The sequence below is a fragment of the Centrocercus urophasianus genome, unplaced genomic scaffold, assembly GCF_019232065.1.
Source record: "Centrocercus urophasianus isolate 14NV4802_14NV808 unplaced genomic scaffold, USGS_Curo_1.0 seq_8, whole genome shotgun sequence".
Lineage (NCBI taxonomy): Eukaryota > Metazoa > Chordata > Aves > Galliformes > Phasianidae > Centrocercus > Centrocercus urophasianus.
In genome coordinates this window covers 668,081-690,013 of record NW_024885421.1, presented here as the reverse complement: position 1 = coordinate 690,013, position 21,933 = coordinate 668,081, and the positions used below count along the sequence as shown (strand labels likewise).

The 21,933-nt window shown below is 52.2% G+C and overlaps 2 protein-coding genes across 3 annotated transcripts; both read right to left on the bottom strand.

Annotated features, from left to right (window-relative positions):
• Positions 1–1,919: 1,919 nt before the first annotated feature.
• Positions 1,920–4,519, bottom strand: LOC122171077 (C-C motif chemokine 19-like). 2 transcript variants are annotated; one of them, XM_042838413.1, is made up of 4 exons: positions 4,294–4,519; positions 3,677–4,216; positions 3,268–3,364; positions 1,920–2,885 (listed from the first exon to the last, which is right to left on the bottom strand). In XM_042838413.1, exons 2-4 carry the CDS (start codon positions 3,907–3,909, stop codon positions 2,865–2,867), a joined length of 351 nt encoding a protein of 116 aa, XP_042694347.1. In that variant the 5' UTR covers positions 3,910–4,216; positions 4,294–4,519; the 3' UTR covers positions 1,920–2,864. The 2 variants fall into 2 exon arrangements, with proteins under 2 accessions (XP_042694347.1, XP_042694348.1); XM_042838414.1 differs by having other exon boundaries at positions 3,677–3,800; positions 4,294–4,487.
• Positions 4,520–7,981: 3,462 nt separating this feature from the next.
• On the bottom strand, positions 7,982–10,641 carry CCL21 (C-C motif chemokine ligand 21). The gene is made up of 4 exons (XM_042838415.1): positions 10,516–10,641; positions 9,735–9,855; positions 9,497–9,650; positions 7,982–9,300 (listed from the first exon to the last, which is right to left on the bottom strand). The coding sequence occupies exons 1-3, from the start codon at positions 10,580–10,582 to the stop codon at positions 9,512–9,514; spliced, it is 327 nt and encodes a 108-aa protein (XP_042694349.1). The 5' UTR covers positions 10,583–10,641; the 3' UTR covers positions 7,982–9,300; positions 9,497–9,511.
• Positions 10,642–21,933: the final 11,292 nt, after the last annotated feature.

Genomic DNA, 21,933 nt, shown 5'->3' with positions numbered 1-21,933 from the left:
ACCCTGGACCTACTGAGGGCATGTCTGCATCCCAGAGTGACAGGTCCCAATCTCCCACTCTGTGGATGCAGAGAGGCTAGGCAAAGAGCAGGAAAACACAACTGGAGAGAAAGAGATAAACAAGAGGACTTGGAGCACTTTTACTGAAATGGTTTCTTGGCTGCAACTCAGCATTTGCTGCTTTCTCCAAGGACTATGACCTCTGAAAAGTCATTGACTTTTTTTTAACATATATCAGAAAAACTCGCTGTGCTGTTTTTTGGTTTTTGTTGGTTTGTTTTTTTTTTTTTTTTTCAAGTGTGGAGTCCTGCTGGCTTGGAAAGATTCCCAAAAGATAGACTGAGGAGCATGGAGAGCTCCAGGGTTCTCCCCACAGGACCATGCATGCTGCCCAGGGAAGCATCTCCTGTCCTTCCCTCAAGGTCCGCAAAGGTTGGGAACCAAGGCACAGTGCCCTAGATTCCTTGCCTCCAGCCAAGCATAGATTTGGTCTATCTCAAGTTGAGCCCACCAGCTGCAGCAGCTCAGCCCGGGCACGGATCCATGCTGAGCATCCTCCTCCTCCCTGCTGTGGCCCCTCGCATGTCATGGAGTGAGCAGCAGTGTGGCTCTGCCAAAGCAAGCACCAATTACACTCCCTTCCCACTCATATCGTTTGTCTTGGCTTTTCCTCCCGTACCAGCCTTCCTCCTTCTCCTCCTCAGGATTATATTGCTGGAGCTGTCACTGTGCTTAATGAGCAGGGACAAAGCAGGGGAAAGGGCTCTGGGAAAGTTACGGTGGGAGACAGCCAAGCCTGGGGCACTGCAAGTGCACATGGAGCAGAAGGACGGTGGTGGGGGGAGAACACTTGAGAAAGAAACTCTAACCACCAGCAAAGGCAGAAGCTGAACAGGAGGGTAAAAAGGCTTGGTGGCAACAGCCGCCAGCTGCCTAGGCCTCCCCGTGCTGCTCCCATGGATGCATCCTGGGACAAGACTGTGGCCACATCCTTCCTGCCCTCAAAAAGTCTCCCAGGTGCTCCTAACCTGTGTTCAAATAACAGTAGTGCAAGAGCATAGTGCTTGGCTGCTAGCCTTGCCACACATAGCACCTGCATGTATGTCCCAAGCTTTAGCAGAAAGGAGCAATTTTGTTCCAACATATGTCTTGGGTGAAAGGGCAACTCCCAAGGGGACCTGAGATCACTTTATGGCAGCAAACCTTATGGCAGACTGGCTTGGTTTTAGAGACTTGATTGTACACAGCTCTGGTGCACAGACCTGAGAGTAAAGCAACCCAGGACTCCTAGCTCATTGGTGATGAGGGGCAGAAGCTGTGCCTTACCCATGGATGCACCTAGGAGCAGAACACTGGGATTTTCACCAGGTTGCACTTCCCCGAAAGCTCTTTCTCTTGTGCAGTCCAGCTGCTCGCTGGTACAGAGATGCAGGCCAGTCTGAGCATGCTGTGCCTCACTTTCCCTCTACCACAAGGGCAAAGCTCCCATTCCCAGCAGCTGTACTGGTGGTACTGAAGTGGCTTGTTCTGGGAGGTGCAACACTTCACAGAATCACAGAATCACCAGGGTTGGAAAAGACCTTCAAGATCACCCAGTCCAACCATCCACCCATCACCAATAATTCCCACTAAACCATGTCCCTCAACACAAAATCCAAACGTTCCTTGAACACCTCCAGGGTCACTGACTCCACCAGCTCCCTGGGCAGCCCATTCCAGTGCCTGACCACTCTTTCAGAAAAGAAGTATTCCTAACGTCCAGCCCAAATCTCCCCTTCCATGCTCCCTCCCACCTTTCACCCTCTGAAATCATCCCTCACCCCTGAAAGCCATTTTATCACCCTACATTCCACACACCCCCATACTCTGCATTGTTCTTTGGGCTCAAACACAAGGCAAGCCAACAACTCATAGGCTTTTCTTTTTATTTAACAAAATCACAGCTTTTTTTTTTTTTTTTTAAGAAGAAAGGAAGGAAGGAAGCAGCTAAATGCTGTAATTATTGCACTGAAGAGAACTAGCAGCAAATACCTGAACACGTTGTGAATACTGCTCCTGCATCATTGCCAAGAGCAATCTTTGATGATGGTGGCAGGCTTAGGGACCGAGAAGGATGGCAATAACCCTGAGTGATACCCATCACCACTCGCATCCTGCAGGCCAAGCCATGGCCAAGTAGACACCAGTTGTTCCACAGCACCCAGCAGTGCCAGGATGGGACATCTCCCCCAGTGCACCTTTGCCTGTTCCAGATGCCAGCCCTGACTCCACTCCACCTGTCAGGAAAGTGAACTGAGAGAAAGCTGCAAGGGAGTGAGGGCTCAAGAGAGAAACTGTACCACCAGTTCCCTGAGAACAACATGGAATCAGCATGGTGGCAATGGACATCCCCATCTCTCCCATTCATCCCTGTACAGTCTTTACTGAGCAGCCCTTCCCAGGGATACAGAAGGGCTCAGGCTTGAGGCTGATGTTGGAAACCTAAGGGAACAGACCAGTGATGGAAATGAGACCACAGGAAGGCTGAGATCCCAACAAACTCATCTGCAGATCAAATCAATTCCTCAGCCTCAGTAGTGGCAGGGGTGATGCTGAGAACCCTTGAGGCCGAGACTCCTGTCAAGCAGCCCATGGCTTGGGCAGATGCACATTTCTCAGTCACAACAGTGGCAGAAAGGAGAAGAAAGAACAGAAGTGCTGTGCCCAGCACTGCACACTGACACCAGTCCCAAGGAGGGCTGGTCCTGTGCACAACAGCAGGGCATACAAGCAGGGTAGGTTTCATGGCTTCACAAGCTTCAGAGTCACAGCTGGGAGTCAGCGCTGCTCTGGGTGCTCGGGCTGGGCACATGTTTCTGCATAGCTTAATTGCCTTGATTTGGGACCTAGGAAAGAGAAAAACCCAGCTGGGATGAGTGTGGATCTAAGGCAGGAGCCTTCCCAGTGCCCCTTCCCTGCAGCTTGAAGTGGTTACCAGGACTATGGGCAGAGCCTGACCTTGACTGTCTCCAGAGACTGGCATCCACCACCTCTCTGGGCAAGAAGAGAGCTTGCAAAGCACCCACAAACCTCATCCCAAACCTTCCCCACGGAGGTGCACATTGCCAGATGCCAGAAGCAGGGGTCTCTGCTTTGTTGCCAGTGCCATTTGCTGTGGCATCCATCAGTCCCGCTAGGACTGGGATAAGCTGTTTGGGGGCAGATCCAACCCATCCCCACGCTGTTCCCATTCCCCAGTGCATGCCTGAAGCGTGGCCCAGCTCCCACCTTCCCAGCAGATCTAGCGTCCAGCTTCTCTCGGAGGTGCAGCACCCACGGAGCTTGGGGTGGGGCACAGAGCCGCTTTCCCCTCGCGGTGATGAACCTGCCAGGTCCACAGGGGAAAAGAAAGAGATGTTCTGAAGATGTTCCTCCACAGCTTGAGTTCTCACCCACTGCCTCCATCACCATCCTCCTCCACGCCTCCTTTATGATGACTTTCCTCCACATTTTCCCCAGATTTTCACCTCCCAGCAGGTTTGTCCTGCTCTGTCTGAGCCTCTGCATGTCCTTTCCTTCTCTTTGGCATCCTTCCCTGTTCCCCAAACCCATCTCACCCCTCCTTCACCCTGCTGCGCCTCCCTCCCTGCCTCCTGCTTGCTCCATCCCTCACCCATCATGGAACTAGGGCTCTTACACGGTGGCAGGGATGTCGCAGCCATCCTGCACCAGCTGCATCCGGTAGTCCTGCACTATCCGCCGGGGGATGGGCTTCTCGCTGGTCCGCAGGCAGCAGTCGAGGACGTTGTTGCCAGCGTACACTGGAGGAGGAACAGCATACGTGTTATTGAGGTCGCTCCTGGGCTCCGTGGACAGTGGGGCCGTGGAGTGGGGCAGGAAGACGACCGCTTGGTGGGGGCAACCCTGCATGCCTAGAGCCCTCCCCTGTCCCCAGACCAGTGCTCCAAGTGCCAGGGGTGTTCCCCTGTTGTGCTAGGGACTGCTTAGGCAAAGGAAAAAGGAAGCACGGGGGTGAAAGGAAGCACGCAGATCAAGTGTGCACAGGCTGGGCTAGGGCACAGGGGGGCAGGAATGCTCCGCCACTGTTCCCAGCACAGTTTTCTGTGTAGGATCCTTTGCGGACTTTGGGCAGTGCAGAGTCTCTCTGGGACGGGTTACCAGCAGAGCATTCAAGAGGGCTGCTGCAAAGCCCCAGCAGTGAATCCCTGTATTACTTCTGCAAATACAAAAGCAAACAAGAAGTTGGCTCCTAGCCCTTCTGCAAGAAAAGCACCCGTAAAGCTTCCTTCTTACCATTCAGGATACATCTCTGCACCAGGAGACTAAGGCAAAGAAGATGCATCCGCTGCATTGTGTCACTGAGTCAGGCAGAGGAGGGGCTGCAGACGGTGGTGCTCCGGGCAGGAGAGGTGAGCTCTGCACAGCTTGCTGCGATCTGTTGCTGTGCTCTCCACTGCCTATTTATCTGTCCCAGCCCGTGGCTTTCACTTTCTTTTGGTGAAGACGGGTGGGAAATCACAGCAGGCAGCATTTTGATCTTTGTGCAGTTCCCGAACATCCCGTCAGCTTTCCTTGCAGCCAGCTGCTCAGCCTCCCCACAGCCAAGTGCTCTCCCAGGGCATGTGGGCTTCGGTCAAGATCCTCACCCCTGGTCCCTGGGAAAACACTTATGGGATCTCATCCCGTGCATTTCCCACTCCCTCCTCCAGGACCTCTCTGGGACATCCCCACTGGATGGGGCTCATCCCCCAGAGATGAGTGTGTATTGAAGCTGCTTGGCTGCCTTTAAAGCTTCCAACTTGTTTGCAGGAGCCTGGCTGCCCCTCCACCTCCATGCCCTCCCCATTGCCAGCACACCAGACACATTCAGAACTGCCTGAACTTGGAGAGTCTGTGCAGCGCTGGTGGATGGAGCCTGGCTGAGCGTACATGCCAAAAGACAGTGTGGTTTCCAGGTGTCCCTGGAGCAAATGGGCTCATGGCCAAAGACAGCTGCATATCTTTCTGCAAGTGTATACTCTCAGCACATGGGCAGAAATCCCCTACGGAGGCTTGGCTGCCAGCACTCACTGCTCGTGCAGGCATCACCAGGAGCAAAGAGCACACTCCTGCTGCAAACCTTCAGAGCAGAGAAGAGACAGAGGCTGTCCCTCCTTGAGGTCACCGTCAGGACAGTGCCACCAACACCACCACCCTCAGCCAGCCTGCTCCAGCCCTGGTGCGTGGTGTGGGGCATGCAGCCTGTGGAAGGGACAGTGGAAAGGATCTCACTCCTGCCCCACAGGCATTTGGAGAGGTGTAGAGCCAGGGTCCTCTTGGAGGGAACTGGAGATAGGGAGAGAAGCACCAGCTGCACTCAGGGAAATGCCCATTAATATCAGGAAAAATATTTCTCCACAAGGATAGTCAAGTCTTGGATTGAAATCTCCACCCCTGCACCCTCTCCATTGCTTCAGCTTCAGCCCTTCCTTGCACCTCGGTGGAGACTGCAACACAGGGACAAAGGTCTCCTTGGGGACAGGAGATCCCTCTGCTCCTCTCAGCAGTAGGAGATAGCGATCTGCTCCTTCCGTAGTCCGGGATAGGAAGAGGAAGCTCCAGCCATGCCACCTGCCAAAGTGCCTCATCCCTGTGTGGCTGGCTGCTGGTGCCACCTTGTGCACGGCACTGTGCTTTCCATCAGGAGAGCCTTTCCTCCAGCTGTGCCCGTGCCCAGCATGTCAGTACTGCCGGAGGGGACAGGAGGAAGCTGGCAGGCAGAAGGAGCAGTGCAAACAGGATGTGCAAGCATAGCTGCAGTCAGACCCTCCCACTTTCAGCACTCTCCAAGCTTATTAACTGCAAAGAAATCTTGGTGGGTGGAAGAGGAATTTAGGCAGCAGAGGATTAACATCATTCATCAGTCCCATGTGGATGCAGTCTGGTGCTGGGACCTGATATCCACTCATTCTCCCTTGATGCTGGCAGAGATCCTGTGGCGAGGAGGATGGTGCAGGATCAGCAGGGAGTGCTGGAGGTCCCCTCCTTTGGGATCTCTCCTCCTGGCACTTCTGGGGGCCCTGTCCTCATGGCAAAGGACAGGCCATGAGCAAAAGGTGTGGCAGTGCATCCTGGGGGCTGGGGGGAGAATAACTCCTGCAACACCTCCAGCAGCCCTCAGCCCCTGAGAAATACTGAGGCTCTGCTTTCCTGCATGTGACATGGAGCTTTCCCAGTGCCAAGTGGGTGAAAGCATGGCTGCTGGAGTCACTTCTGCTCCCCAGGAGGACCATGAGAGACTGAGGAAAGGGGCTTTCCACGTTGGGAAAAGGGGATGCGATGAGTTTCCCCCTCTGTTGGGGTCAGTGAGATTTCTAAGAAGAATGTGGTTAGCCACAAAGCACATCCAAGCGACCATCCCCCCCACTCTGGTGTGATTCGCGCTCACTCCTGAGGAAGAATTTCTTAATGAAAGTGGGAACAACGCATGAGGGAGAGAGGGGGCTCCCGTAGGAAATCCAACCTATTGTTATACATCACTGGGCTCTGTTCAGGAGGCACAAGCCATGCTGCTGTCCTCCCTGAGACCCCCTCTTACCAGGGTGTTGTGCAGTGCTCTGCTCTCCATCTCCAAGCCAAGGAGCTAGAAAGGGCAAAAGGGGAATTCCAGCAAGCTCAGACACAGCCAGCCCCCGTGGCAGGATCTGGCCTGGCTGCATTCACCTCATTGAGAAATGTGAGACTGCATCACAGCTGTTTTGATTTCCATGCCTCTACTACAAGCTTCTGACATGGGAGGCTTCCATGTCTCCCACAGCATCTCAGTCCCACTGCAGCGTGGCACCCAGGATCTCCTTGGGATCTCCTCCAGCTGAGAGAATGTAGTCAATGTAGTCAATTGTAGGTCAAAATGGAATTAAGGAAAAAACAGTGAGCACTTGACTTTGGCCAGAAAAGAGCAAAGAGGGTCTTGAGGTCTTGGCTAACAGGAAGGCAGTTCTGTGCCAGTTCCTAAGTGGCTGACACTGGGGAGAGTGGGAGCCCCGTTGCCCACCATCCTCTTCTCCATCTCCATGCTGAAGCAGGAGGACAGAGCCCAGGGGGATGATGTGGTTGGAAATGCTGGCTCTCCATGAGCATATCTCTCACTTAATAACCCACAGTTCCTCCCCTAGTTCCACCACTGAGGGAAACAAGGTCCAGAGGAAACCACTCTCCTGCAGGGCACGTGTCTACACACCACAGTTTTGGAGATCACCGCCCTTCTAGCACCCGTGTAGCCCTGTAAGCACCAATCTGCAGAGCTGCAGTGTGCATGCTCCCATGTGTTGTCATCAGTACAGCATGGAGGGACCAACCCTGTGCATGTGTCCCCAGGTGAGCATCACTGAAGCTCAGCCCAGCATCCCAGCCCAGCATGCTGTGCTGCCAGGAGCCTCATCTGTACCGGGTAATTGCTGAGCAGATCATTTGGCTCACACTCAGGACTTTCCTTCTTTTGGCTGCATGTTGTGGATTCTCTCTTGCTTGGCTACTTTCTGCTTGTCACCTAATCCTGTCTGCTCCAGGGTGGCCCAGCTCCTGGAAATCCCCCCAGCCCAGCGCTGTTCCTCCAGCCTGTCGCTCAGAGAGTATAATTGGAGTGTTCTCTGGTGCTATTGCACCTGCCATGCATGACAGCAGTTTTTTTGTCTGCTCCCACCTGAGGTTTCTGCTACGTTCTTTTCACCCTGTTTTCCTCTGTAACAGTGTTTTGCAGTGAGGATGGCTTGCAGACTCACGTCAGCCCCGGCCGGATGCCTGTGCATGCACTCCCGTATGACCAGAGCAAGTCACAGCCCCATTAATAACTCCTCTAACATCCCAGAGAGCACAGGAGCACGGCTCTGAGACGAAGTCATGGCTGTGGGGATGATGTGCGGTGCAGCCCTTTCACCCTAACCTGTCTTCCCCACCCTTCCCACTCTCCCCAAAGACGGTCATGAGAGCCAGAAGGATTGTGTTTGTGTTTGAAAGATATGTTTTATTGCCTTGCATCCTGCCTGGAGCCCGGACAGCCGCACTGTGGCACAGGGCCAGCTCAGTGCCCAGGGTCGGTATCGGGTTCTTCACAGTTTCTTTACAGTCTTAAAAGAATACACCTCAACGCTCACCAGATAAAGCAATCAGCCATATAAATGCACTCAATAGAAGCACTCAGCTACAAGTGTTCGCCAGCCAGCACACTTCCTATGCTGAAATTTTTAAGCCCCACAAATCCTATTACTGTAATCATACAGCTTAATAGACCCTTACTGACTGAAGTCCACGTCTGAAGGCCAAAAGCAAACAGCACTGTGGCTTTTACAGAGCCTTTCCATTGTTCCTCAGCACAGTGGGGAGACTGCAGTCAGGGGATCTATCCACCCACCTGCTTGCAGCCTCACTTTTCAGTGTGCTCAGGGTTTGATAGAGCTGCTCACTATTGTATTTGCAATGAATTCTGCAGATTCTTCTATTGCTGCACCTGCATAGCCTTCTTCTGTGCACTATTTCCACCATGCACACATTTCGTTTTGGAGAAGAAAGCCTAAGAGAGTTTCTTTTATCGCTCCTGAAAGCAAAGCACTTTGCTTAATAATGACTCAATCTCTGAATACAGCAAAAACGAGTGAGGACAAAGCGGTAAAATCGCACTAAAATGAGAAGTTTGCTCTGACCTCATTGCAATTTTATATCTAAAAAAAAAAGGATTGAAAAAAATCAAAGGATATTTGGAAAAAAACCTATCTTCCTACTGTGATACTGCAACAACTTGAAGCTAAAGGTAAGCTCCAGCCCAACAGTATAGCAGAACCTGCAGTCCCCATGCTGCTCTCAGCCACCATGGGTGTTGTGAGATGCAGCACCCTGGCCCTGGGCACTGCTTGGAAGCTGGAAAAGAGCAAGTGGGCTAGAGGGGAATGAACTGCAGCCATCATTTATTTGGTATAAAAATAAGAGCCATCTTCCAGAAAAGCCAGTCTGCAGCATAAATGGTGCTCTGTGAAGCAGCAAGCAGAGCCCTCCAGGTGCAACTGTGTAAAGCAGAGTCTTTAATATAAATACAAATGTATAATATCCCCAAATGAAGCTGCCGTCCCACCAGGTGCCTTGCAGGAACCCCCCCACCATGGTGAAGGTGCTCACTGCTGGGGCTCAGCTCCCTGCTGGGGAAAGGGGGTGCCAACAGAGGGGTGGAGGACATGGGGCAGAGCACAGTCCCCTCTTGCCCCACGCTGGAAGGTGAGTGTGCTGCAGGTGTCCATTGCTGGTCGGTGGTCAGTGGGGAAAGTTCTTGTCCTAGGGAAGAGGGCAAGGAGAGATTGAGTGTCTCAGCACACCCCAACCTGTGGCTGTGGGGCAGTGTCCCCAAGCATTTCTGCCACCAGCTTCATCCCCAGGCTGCTGAGGGGGTGAATTTGGGATGCGGGACAGCATCATTGCCATCCCTTCTCCAGCTTGTGATCCCCTCCCTCCCAGTCTGCCCCTCACCTACCTCTTCAGGCCTTGCTTAGACCTGCTTCTTCTTCTGCCTCTTGGGTTTGCGCTGGGAAGGGTTTTTTCTTCTGTTGTCCAGGCTCTTGATCAGCTTCTGGACAGTGGGGTCGGTAGGAGAGGAGCAGATTTTCATGTTCTTCTTGGTGGTGAACCTGGGAGTATGGGCAGATGGGTTTGCTGCTGAATAAGAAGGAGCACACAGGGAGGGAGGGCTCAGACCACAGTGGAGTACTTACACAACAGCACGCAGCACGCATCCTGACTCAGGGCCCTGGATGCTGTAGGTCTTCACCAGCTTGATGGGGATGGTCTTCTGGCTGGTCTTCAGGCAGCAGTCTGAGGCCGGATTGTCCACACCTGGGGGACAGAGGGGGCATGTGAGATTTTGGTGCCCCATTGAGCCAAGGCACCTTCGCACCCCAGGGAAGCACAATGTGAGTCATTGTTCCTCGGGAGTGATGCTGTGATTGTTTCACACTGATGGGCAGGTCAGCTCCAACACAGTGCTCCGTAAAAGAACAGGGGGAGAGAACAGGATGAACAAAGGCTCATGGGCTAAGAACGGCATGGCCATTTACCTACTACAGTCATGGGCAAAACATCTCAACGTAAGAGAGATTCATACAATTTATCGCCTATTCCTAAGAAATTAGAGCTGGGAAAACTAAATGCAAACTAAAAACACCTTCCTTCCATCCAACTGCTTCTATCTCTTCCCCTGAGCAATGCAGGGGAATGATGTTGGGGCACCAAAATAAGGATGGGAACCCTGCTTCCCAGTGCCCCACTGCAGCGATATGTGACACACAGTGCCACCCCTGCACTGCTGCTGGGGGCAAAGCAGGAATGGGCTCTTTTTCCTGCTTTGCCCCCAAGCTTGGGGTGCTGCCACCCCACCCAGACACCCAAACACCCACCTGCACCACACCACCACCCTTTGCTCTCAGGGCCACTGCACTCTATGCAGAGCCCTAACCCTAATCCTGACTCCTGCCCCACATTCCCTACAGCCCTCACCTTCAGCCTGGTGGAGCAGGAGAGAAGCAGCCAGCAGGAGCAGAGGCAGCAGGACGCGCAGGGCCATGGTGGGTGCTGAGCCTCGCGATGCTGAGCAGCAGGACACACACTGCTGTCCTGAGCTTCGGCTGCTCCAATTTATCTGCAGTCGCTTTGCTTTCGTTTTCAGTCCCCCTGGCAGTCAGCCCACTAGAGGCTGTGATGGAGGAGATGGAGGGTGGAAGTTTCCCGTAAGCAGTGAGCCCCCCTTTACGGACCAGTTCTGTCTTGTTCCTGGCTGCCCAGCACAGCACAGGGTGCCACGCGGGGGGCACACCGGAGACACAGCCCCCGGCACGTCCAGGTAATTTCTGGGCTCCTGTTTCCTACCCCATCCCACAACCTGCCGCTGCCTGCTCCCAGCTGCTACTGCTTGCCTGCTGGCTCCCCAGGCAGTGACCCTGGCAGGTGGCCAAGTCATCAGGAAAACCAAGGAGGGAATCTTCTGATTCCCCAGCCTGTGCTTTGCTTCCAAGACAAGACATTCTCCTGATGTAGGAGGAGCTGAACGTCCACATACGAGCTCTCTCAGCTCTTCTCCGAAGCTACTCTGGGAGCCCCCCAAAACTCTTGAGTGCATCTCTACTATTGGGATGTGCAGGGTCCATGGTGCAAATGGGGCTGGGGGAGATAGTACATCTTGCTCCCTCTCTGCATACATGAAGATCCAGAGTGTCTGCACCCTCTCTGTGTCACCTTATTGTGGGGACCTGGGGCTGAGCAGGGAACTCAACCAGATGAGGGAAATGGCTGGTGAGATTCTCTTGAAGCCCAAGGCACTGTCCGTCAGGTAGGAGACGGTGAGCTCTTCAGCAGGACATGCTGGGCACGGATCTGGCAAGAAGTGATTCTGAGGGAGCTCAACTGCAGTGGCAAAACCCAAAGGAAGGGCTCGGTCACCATGCCACAGACTGGAAGAGACGGAGGATCAAGATTTCACGACTAAGGATGAAGATTTCACAACAGTCTGGGCAACCTGTTCCAACACTCAAAATGTTCTCATGTTGAAAACATTTTCCCTCTGTTTAATTGGAATTTCCCTGGGTGCATCCTGTACTGCTTCTTCTCACCCAGACCCAGGGTCCCTCTGAGAAGAGCTGGGTCCCTTCAGCCCCCTGGGCAGCCACCACCAGCAAGGAGCTCCTTTATCACCCTCCCCCTATCACAGACCCTCCTGACCCAGCCTGGCCTCCATCCTTTCTGCTGACCATGTTGATTGTGTCCCCAGAGCCCTCATAGGTTCTCCAGTTGTAAGGAGGAGTCTGAGTTCCTCCCTCAGTCCTGCTGCCTGAGCCCCAGTGTGCTGCTAGTGAAGCCCCAGAAGTTTAAAGCAGTTCCTGATAAAGATCCTCATTATCAATCATCGATGGCAATGAGTAACCCAAGGGGAGAACAAAGTCCCAGCAGAGAGCAAAGCACTGATAAGATGCCTGAGCTCTCCACACAGAAGGGGCAATGGTCCATGGGCAGCAGCAGATTGCCTGTGGGTGCATCTCTCCAGAGTGCCTGGCAGTGTAGATCCCCACATGCCATCGGATGTCACTCCAACCCCAAAGTATCAGTGGCATCTATGAGCACCAGGGGGAATGCCCTGGCGTTGCACATCTGGGATAGTCAGAGTGCCTCTGTCCCACCACAGATCCATGTGCTGGAGAGCCAAGATCACTCTTCCTTCTTTCTCCCTCCCTGCCATCCACCCTGATTAGGCTTGTCTTGGTACCCATACGATGTCAAGGTGAGTGATGCGAAGGGAGGAGAGAGATGCCACTGCTTGCCCCTACAATAAGTGAATTACCCCAGGAGAGCTTTGAGAAACTGCACAGAGCCCTACTGGATTCCATGCCTGGTCCCAGGTCTGGCTGCTCCTGGAAAGTCCCTTGCTTTCTTGTTTTCAAGACACTGTAGTAGCATCCTCTGGCCAGCCCCAAACATGGCCTGAGCTGCTGAGCAAGGTCAGGGCATGTGCTTCCTTTGCAGGCATCACTGTTAGCAATTTTCTGGTCACTGAAATTTGTATCAGAAAGAAAACAGCTGAGTGGACCCTCACTCCATTACTCCCAGGATAGTTGTTTTGGAGGTGCACAAGCTCAGGGCAGGGGTACCCAGCAGCATGCTCTTGCTCTGGGCACAGGCTAGGCAATGTGCAGAGCCACACGTAACCTGGGCAGGGGATCTGTGCCCACTTCCACTCCTGCCTCCCTTTCCAAAATCCTCCTTCACCTTATGTGCTCTCCTCTATCTTCTATCCCTCACATCCAGGAGAAAGCAAGGCATTTCTGGCAGGGAGATAGGGATGAGCATCCCTGTCTGCAGGGAGTCATGAGGCAGATCTAAATTTTGGGAGATAGAAGAAAGGTTTTTTAGGGCTCTCCAACACCAGCAGACTCCAGGAGCAGCACTGCTCTGCTCTGGACAGGCACAGTTTCTTGCATTGTACCCCCATTAACCAATTGCTCACCAATTTGGGTTCCTGCAGCCACCAGAGCTCAGGAACAGCGGTAGAGATAGCTACAGGGAGAAGAATACAACCAGACAGGATGCCTTTCTGCAGTGCTGGAAAATACCCCTTGATGCTGCAGTGCCACAGGTTTGGGCAACTCAAGCCATTTATCCCAGACTGCAGGAAGAGGAGAGATTACAGTGACCCACAGGACCTATAGGCAAAAACAGTCAGAGACCACAGCCACCTTGCTTGCAAGACTTTTCCAAGACTGAAATCATCCCAGCAGCTTGCAGGCAACTTGCTCAGATCTTCATCTCAAATGCCCTGTATGCACCCCTCACCCCAGTGCCAGAGCCTGGGGTTTGCTTATGAATTGCTTCCCCAGCTTGCTGCATTGCAGTTTGGCATCTCATTCCCACACGTCAGGAGAGGCCACAGAGCTCCTCTGCTACCCCAGCTCTGCTCCGAGCACCCTGTGCACGACAGGACAGTGGGGTCTGCTCCTCAGCTCACTCAGGACCAGCCACAGAGACTTCTCAGCTGCATGCATGGACTAAGGGCATCCAGGAGACCCAAGCTGGGGGGTGGGAATTTCCAAATCCTTTTGGATGCTGCATCCAAATTAAAGTCTCTGCTAACAGGAATAGGGTCGTTCAGCTTCACTCAACCCGCTGACCAGCAAATTCCTTCCCGCAGAGCCCCCGATTCCCAGGAGAAAGCCACTGAGGCACCTCGCTGAGCCCAGCCTGGAAAGCCCCTATCACTGGGAAGGGGAGAGGGCCGCCTGCCAGCCCGCACCGTATAGAAACGTGCTTCATGGCATCCTTAGGAAGCGGGAAAAGAATTGCTGGAAGCCAGCGGCACACGCGGCAGCTGCCTCCCTATCCTCGGCGTGCAGCAGGGCTGATGGGAAGAGCGGAGTGAGCACAGCGTGCTGGGAAGCACAACCCGGGACTCTCCTCCCCATAAACGGGTGCTGAACTGCAGGGCTTTGGTGTCTTTGGGCAGAGAGAGTGTTGTGCGCCGTGTACCCCAGACCCTCTGATCCCAAAGAAAGGCATTTTCCCAGCTGAGAGTCATGCTAGGAGTTAACCCTTTACTCACCCATATGGCCATGGACGTGTTAAACAGCTCTGGGAGCGGATTAAAAAATGCACAGAAAAAATGTGCAGAAAAATGTGCATGGAGTGAAATGGTACTGATAGTGGTGAGAGAAACCTGCGTGAGTGATCAGCGTGGCAAGATCTTCTCCATCCTCTGTGTGGTGCAGCGCTGCCCATAGCACTACCCCCCTGATCCAAAAGCAAGGGGCTGGGCTGGCTCTGGCTTTTGTTACCCCTTCCAATCAGAAAAAAATGCTCTCACCCTCTTGGCCATGCACAGCCCAGTACATGGCATCTTCTGGGCTCAGGCTGGTGTGAGCTTGTACATTTGTCACTGTGGCACCAGCACACTCAGCTTGTGCTGGAAGGGGTGATGCTGGTCCCTCTGTGGCACAGTGGAGACATCCTTAGAGTGGCAAGGTTTGTGTTAGGGATGGGACACAGTGAGATGCTCCTGCTCTTGGTGAGAAAGAAGTGAGTGCTGCATGGAAGAGTGGGGCAATTTGTGTTTTCATAGCCCTCCAAAATGAGTGACCCTCTCACTTGGTCCTCAGCCCTGTCACCAAGCATTGGTTCAGCTCCTCTCCCATCAAGCACCATGGCAAGGCTTGATTCAGAATCCCTGCTGTTTCCCTCCCTGCAGTGTAAATAGAAGGTAGTGGGAATTGCTGGTACTAGTCCAGCTGTTGTGGAAAACAGAGAGGTAACAAGTCGTAAATCCCTCAGGCAATGGACCAGGCATGTGAGAGCCGAGCCAGGCAGTCAGAAAGGTTTGGGTTGGGCTGTGAGCAAGGACACACAGAAGCACCGTCCCAGTGCAGCCTGCATAGCTTGAATTCAAAGAGACTTAGGGAAACTGCTGGGAAAAGAGACAGCTGAGTGTTGTCAGAAAGGAAGCGACTCCTTCTCCACTTCATGGCTTTATGCTGAGGGATGTGGGATGTTGAGTTTGAAAGCAGGCAGAGCCGTGCTGCTGACACCTAGCATCTGCCAAGCAGCCCTGTGCTGCCCCTGGCATGAATTTAGCCCCAAAGGGCTTGGCCAGAGAGAATGTATCCAACTGCATATAGCAGACAGGATCTGGCAAATGCAGCAAGCTTGGCAGGAGGGGGGGAAAAGAAATTAAAGGCTGCCGAAGGGAAATGAAGCAAAAAACCAAGAAGGCTATGGAGGGTTAGTAGAAGATGTTAGAGCATCAAGTAAGCTGGGAACTGGATGTGCTTCAGCTCTGCTCACAGCTCAGCATCAAACAAGGAAGCAGCAACCCAACAGTAGGAAAAGCAAACGGAAAAAGCCAAAAGACAGGATTGAAGTCCATGGAATGAGGAGATGTCAAGCTTTGCATTGGGCACGGGCTGGTGGAATGGTAGCTTTGTGTACCATGAGTGCCTTTAGACAGACAGAGCCAGTACCAGCCTCTGAATGGTGCCTGAACTCTTCCCAGAAATTGCATGGAGAGAAAACAGCTGTTGGATAGAGAGGAAATGTTTGGGGCTGCTCAGAGAGCCCTGCTCCACAGTGCACAGGTCTCTTCTGCCCAGATACAATTAAGCAATAGGAAGAAGTTATGAGTTCAAATTCTAAACATGACTAGTCATTAGGACTAATACAAGCAGAGCAGTGAAGCCATCAAAAACCAACAGCAGCTGGATCAATAATGAGACAGTGCTTTAAGGCACAAGCAGTGACTTGAGAGTCATTCTGGCAGCCAGGAGCAACATCAAGGGTACTCTGCACCAATCACGTGATGAAGATCAACTTCCTTGCAGACATGTACAGAGGTGAAATTAACTCAGATACACCAAAGATCTGGGAAGATGGGACTGGCCATATGGCTTGGCCTCCGAATTGGTCTCCAAAGGAGGCAAAGGGGAAGAGCGTGGGGTAAACACTGTGTGGAGCTGGGACTCTGCTTGAGATGCTCCATCCAGCCGGTGAGCATCCGAGCCCCTCGGTTCAGCGGGTGGCTGCAGACAGTGTCCAATAGGCCAGGAGCAGTGGGGGGATGGAAAACCCCTTTGGGGCTGGGGATCTGGCACGATGGCTACAGTGAGGGAGCAGCAGGGAAGAGCTACAGAGCCAGGTGCCAAGAGACCTCCTGGAAGCATCTTCCTGCCAAAGCCCCCCAGGACCTTGCAGTGGTAGCACCCATCTTAGCTCTAGGAGAATCGTCCAGCTGCTTTGCACTGGGAACAGCTGGAGTGCTGCTGAGACTGAAAGGCCATAGCTAGGGAGCTTTATTTTGATAAACATGAAGGACAGAAGAAATGGGTATGTTTGTCCTGTCTGATCTCAGGCCAGGAACTATCACTGACTGAGCTCAGAGATGTGATCAATCAGGCCAGCCACTCTTGTGTAAGCATAATACAGACAGTCCTCCAGTCTACCAGAGTGCTCAATTTCAACAGTTTCAGCAGCCAAAAAAAAAAAAATAATCTGTGCTTACAAAACTCATGGCTGGCACTACTGCCAAGGAATCACACTCTGAGCTTTAAAAGTGATGTACGTCCATGCACAGGCACATCTGACTGCTGCTGACACAGTCCATTCTGGTGTCAGCCTTTCAGAAGGAAAAAGGATAAGGTATTGAGAAAAGGATGAAGAAGGACCCATAAAAAGATTATTAAAGAGATAATATGGTGTAACCAAGACAGAATCTCCCTTTATGGCACTGGGAAGATATAATAGGTGTCTATAGTGCAGCAGATTGGTATGCAGCCTTTACAGGCACCCAAATACTTTGTGTTCCACCGAATTTCTTCTACAGCGGCACTTGTCAGACACAAATTCTGGCTCAAAGCTGCAGAGCTTGAAAAGAAACGAAAGACCTGCAAGTAATTCTCCATCACTGTGGTTGGCCATGGCCAACAGTTTATTCCACACAATGATTGCAGTGTTGACCTCTCCCATGTTTACAGCACCCGGTTTCCACAAATAATACCCTAGAAAACAAGAAACACCCTCAGAGCTCCTCTAACCCAACAAGTTGGTCAGTCTTGTCTCCATCCACGTGACGTGTCTCCAAAGCTTTGGCAGGCGGATGCTGCCGGGAGGTCTCTCGGTGCCTGGCCCTGTAAGTCTTCCCTGCTGCTCCCTCACTGTAAACAGCCGTGCTGCCTGATCCCCAGCCCCAAAGGGAATTTCCAGCCCCACACTGCTTCCAGACCATTGAACACTGCCTGCAGCCACCCGCTGAGCCGAAGGACTCACTGGCCGGCTGGGGTGCATCAAGCAGAGCCCCAGCTCCAAATCTTGTTTTTCCCTGTGCTCTGGCAGTTATCTCTTTCCATCTCCCTCTCATTAGAGAACGGTTCATTGTAGCCTTTCTCCTTTGCAGAGAGCGATGGAGACCTTAAGATGATTCTAGCACAAGCAGGGTCATTGTGGAACACAGACACTGCTAGAGTTGGCATTCCCATGCACTCAGAGCAGATCTGCCTCCAGAGTCTGTGCTGCAGAGTGGTTCTGCACGTACCCAGGGATCCTTGCAGTCCAGCTCTGGAGGTCCAGCTCCTGCTTGTAGTATACTGTGGTACAAAGGTTCCATTCCTGCCTCTTCCAGAGGGTTCTATCCCAAACTCTTGGCAGCAGAGCAGACTCTGATTGTTGCAGATGTCTGGAGGACATCTGGGGCAGCTCTGGGGCAGCCCAGATTAGATTCAGACCAGATCGTGCCCCACATATCCCAACAGTAATTGACTGCGTTTGCAATTAGGAGGGGGATTTTGCACCCCCAGGAAGACCACAAGGGCCATGGCCCTAATTCCCATCTGTGCAGGGCTCTGCTCCAGTCCCAAAGGTCTCTCTGAGAGTTGCCAGCATTGCAAAACAACAGTCTCATTGTACCATTTTAGTGTTGAAATTTCCAACGATGCTCCTGCTCTCTTTGTCTTTGCTGTGTGCTCCTTTTCCTGGGAGCCACAGGAAACCAGGACCACCAAACTGTCATGTAAGCAGCCTCAGCCTGGGAGAAACTCAACCTTCCAATCATCAGATTTGACTTAGTTGCCTGGATAGCTCTTTTGGAACCTGAAGAAGTTCACAGTTCCTCTTCTGTCACGGAGAATTAAAAGAGTAAGTACAACTTCTGCTGCCGAGCCTGAGCTCTGCATCCAGCCAGGATCACACACAGCCACTTTGGCTATAGCACTGCAAAGATAAGGAGAACTCTAAACATCCAAACAGCCCTTGGAGGTCAAGTTGCTCTCCATTCCCACTTGATGTTATCTGCCTTGCAAACTCCTTAGTCAAATAGAGATTTCGGGAAAAAACACTGTCTTATTGAAAAATACTTTATTACGTTCTCCAGCATGGGGATGTGCTATTTACTAAGTGGTCCACCAGACACGTGCACCGTCTTTCTTGTTCATCCCTGTACCCTTGTCAAATATTATAACATTTTTTACTAAATCTTTTGGAAATCCCCGCTGTCCTGAGAATTGGCTGCTTCTTGGGCTCAGCACACTTTGCTGGAAGAGGCACTTTATATACACTAAGTTAATGACATGGGACATCAGAAGATCTTTCCTTGGGGTGAGTGACACTCATTGGAGATTGCAGACCCAAATCTCCCTTCAAGGACTTCCCCAGAGCTATGTGCAGTGTCCATTCACCCCCCACTGCCACAGGCTTCCCTGTGTGCTCAGGAGGAGCAGTGACCCCTGGTTGCCCTGCAGCAAAGGTTTACAGACTGAATTAATTTGTGTGGTTGTCACTCTTCCTAAACCCATTGGGAGCTCCCAGGTTCAATGGGAGATGCATCCCCAAGCACGGTGATAAGGGCAAGTCCCAGGCATGAATCATTCCTTGTGCAAGAGAGGTCCCAGTGAGCTGGCCCCAAGCTGCCTGGGAAGAGCAGGGTGCAGAAAGCTGTAGGTGGGGATATGCAGCTGGAGCTACACCAAGTTCCTGGCACACAGAGTGGATCAGTTGCACCCCTCGTGGGTCTCCATGCAAACACCCGATGCGTCCTCATCCTCACAGCCATCTTGCTGTTATCTGTGGTTTGCAAAGGGCTACATCTGGGAAGACCAGTGGTTTCTCCAGCCTTGAACTCAGTGTTAGAAGAGGCCTGGTGGAACAAGAACCAAGAGAAAATATGGCACCCACACCTTCCTTCATCCTCACCGCATAGCTCTCCTGCCTGGCCCTGGTTGCTGGAATATGCACACCACAAGCTTCCACTCAAACCCACTCCCTTCTTCTGCTCAGAGGATATCCACATAAAAAGCTGTCCTTCCAGTCTCTCAGTACTGAACTCAATATAATGCAACTTCTGGGAAGCTTTGGATTTCAAATGTGTTTGTCCCACTTCCCAGGCTTCCCAGCTGCCCAGCTGCTGTGTTCCATTTAAGCTAATCACAAAGATTAAGGCAAAGACCCAGCCTGGAAGGTTTGCAAACAGCTCCAGACTACTTCTGCAAACAGCTTTTACAGACAGCAGTCCTGCACAACAGCACAAGGACTAACAAATCTATGGCATCCATGCAGGGAATTCCCAGGAAAGCTCAGTTCTAGCACATCCCAGCCATTTCCAGTCACTTAGTGGCTTAGTGACACTGCAAAACTCAGGACCACTGGACACAGGACCCTCGAGGGGGAAGTTCGTAGGGGCAGCAAGGGTGACAAAAGGTCCATGATGCATCCCAGCAGAGAGGCTGGATCCCATTGTCCCTTGTCCCCACAGAAGGCTTGCAGAGTCAGGCTGCGTGGCCAGCCCAAGGAGAAGCAAGCTCAAAATCATTCCCACTAGACCCTCATGTCCTCAGCTGCAAGCAATAGTTGTTGACCAGAACTGTGCACAAGCAGACTGACTCCAGATTTTACAGTCTTCAATCTCGCACAGCCATGAGACTCCAGGCCAACATGACAGATAAGCCACAACACATCCGTAAAGCCGTGCGCTGAGGTTTCCACAGCCACCCACTAAGCAAGCCCTGTCAAAGTAAACAGGTCATCCTCCCTCTTGAGGGATCGCTTTGAACCCCCAGCCCATCTGCAGCCCCATGTTTGTTCCCATATTAAGGAAGCAGCTTGCAGCCGGTTGCACTAGGACAGAAGGGGGCCCTGGTTGACTGCAGCGTGTGATGGACAGTTGACAAACGTGACCCCTCCCAGAAATTCAGCATCAAGTCCCCACTTAATGGGTGGCTGTGAGGAGGAGCTGAGAGAGAACACAGATGCTCCTCTATGAGGGGATTGTGGCTGAAATGTGATATTCTCCCCAAGCATGGTGGGAAGGCTTCTGATAGTATGGCTGCTACTGGGGCAAGGAAGACATTTTCCAGGATGGTTTGCCTGCAAGAGGATGGCAGGAGGCTGCAACTGCCCTGGTGCTCATGAGACTTGGGAACACAGAGTGGCTCCTGCCAGATGTGTCAACACTGGGGAATGAGCAGAGAACACAGCCCATGTATTGTGCAGCAAAAAGACCTGACCAAACTTGCTTCAGCTCCAGGCACACTGCACACAACGATCTGTCCTCTCCTTCCCCTGCCACAAGCCCCCTCACCCACCCCACTATCAGCATAGCACAAGCAGGGGGATTTATCAGCAGGCTTATACGGCTGCAGACATTTGGCATTACTGCAGCTGTGCCAGCAACTTCCCTGCCAGCACGTGGTTTTGAAGGCTGAGTGCAACGCTCATACTGCAGCAAAGCACAAAGCTCAGCTAAGCACAGCTGGCTTTTGGCAGGACATAGAGTGAGCAAGGTCAGCAACAGCCCTGAAAGCAGTGGTTTGAAAGGCCTGGGTGCAAGCCTGCTGGCTGTCCAATCTGAGCACCTTGGCTACAGTAAATCCCATCCATCCCTTTCCCAGCACAGTGTGGCCTCCCAACCACGACAACCTCAGGCTTGCGTTGATAATGCAAACAGGACATGTTGACCCCAAAACCCAAAGTCAGTTAAACCAGGAACACTGATGAGACCTGCAGAGGAGAGATGTTGAGACAAATTCTTTAATTACTTTCAATGAGGAGCACAAGTGAGGAGAAAAATAGGAAAAATACTTTCAATTTTCTTCTGCTGGTGCTTGGGAAAATAAACAAATTATTGAAATGCAGGTGTCATTAAAGCAGGGACTTTTCAGCCAGAAGAATTGCCAGAGGATCACTGGGAACCCCATACAGATCAGGAGAGCCAAGGGACCTGTAGCACCCACAATGTCCTCATATTCAAACATGACGAGAGGATGAATGTTTCTGCTTAGGAGGGCAAAAGCATCCCAGAAAATCTCAGAAACATGATGAGACAGAGAAACTTTTGGGGTGAATAACTGCCCACGGATGAGGTGCAAGAGAAGATAAAAGGAGCAAAGGGAGAGCATACACTTGATTTCTCAACTTTGTGATGTAGTGGCAGTGTTTGTTGAGCAGAGGGAAACTGCAGTGACCATACAGATTGTTCCTTTCCTTTCTGGTGTTCCAGAGATGCAGCTGCCAGTCTCTTGGCACCTCCACCACAAAACTAGTGTCCTTGTTTTGTTTCAGAAAAATTCCCTCACACTGGCACCTCCTGATTTATTATCACAGAAGCCCTCGAGTGGCTATGTCCTCCTGGAGTAAAACTCTGGCTGCAGTGACAACTGTCAGAATGTCACTGTGTGCACTGAAAAATTGCATACATGCTCTTTCACATGCTTCCAAGCCAGACCAGCCAGAGCTGAGCAAAATGCACAGGGGTGAGAAGGACCAGGAACTGCTCCTGAGGGCTGTGGAATGAGGCAGTATTGGCTGCAGATGAGGGGGTTTCTCCATAAGGTGGCTGAGGTGCTTGGTGGCCTTCCCATGCATGCTTTGTCAGCACATCCAGACCTGGCAGCAGCACCTTCC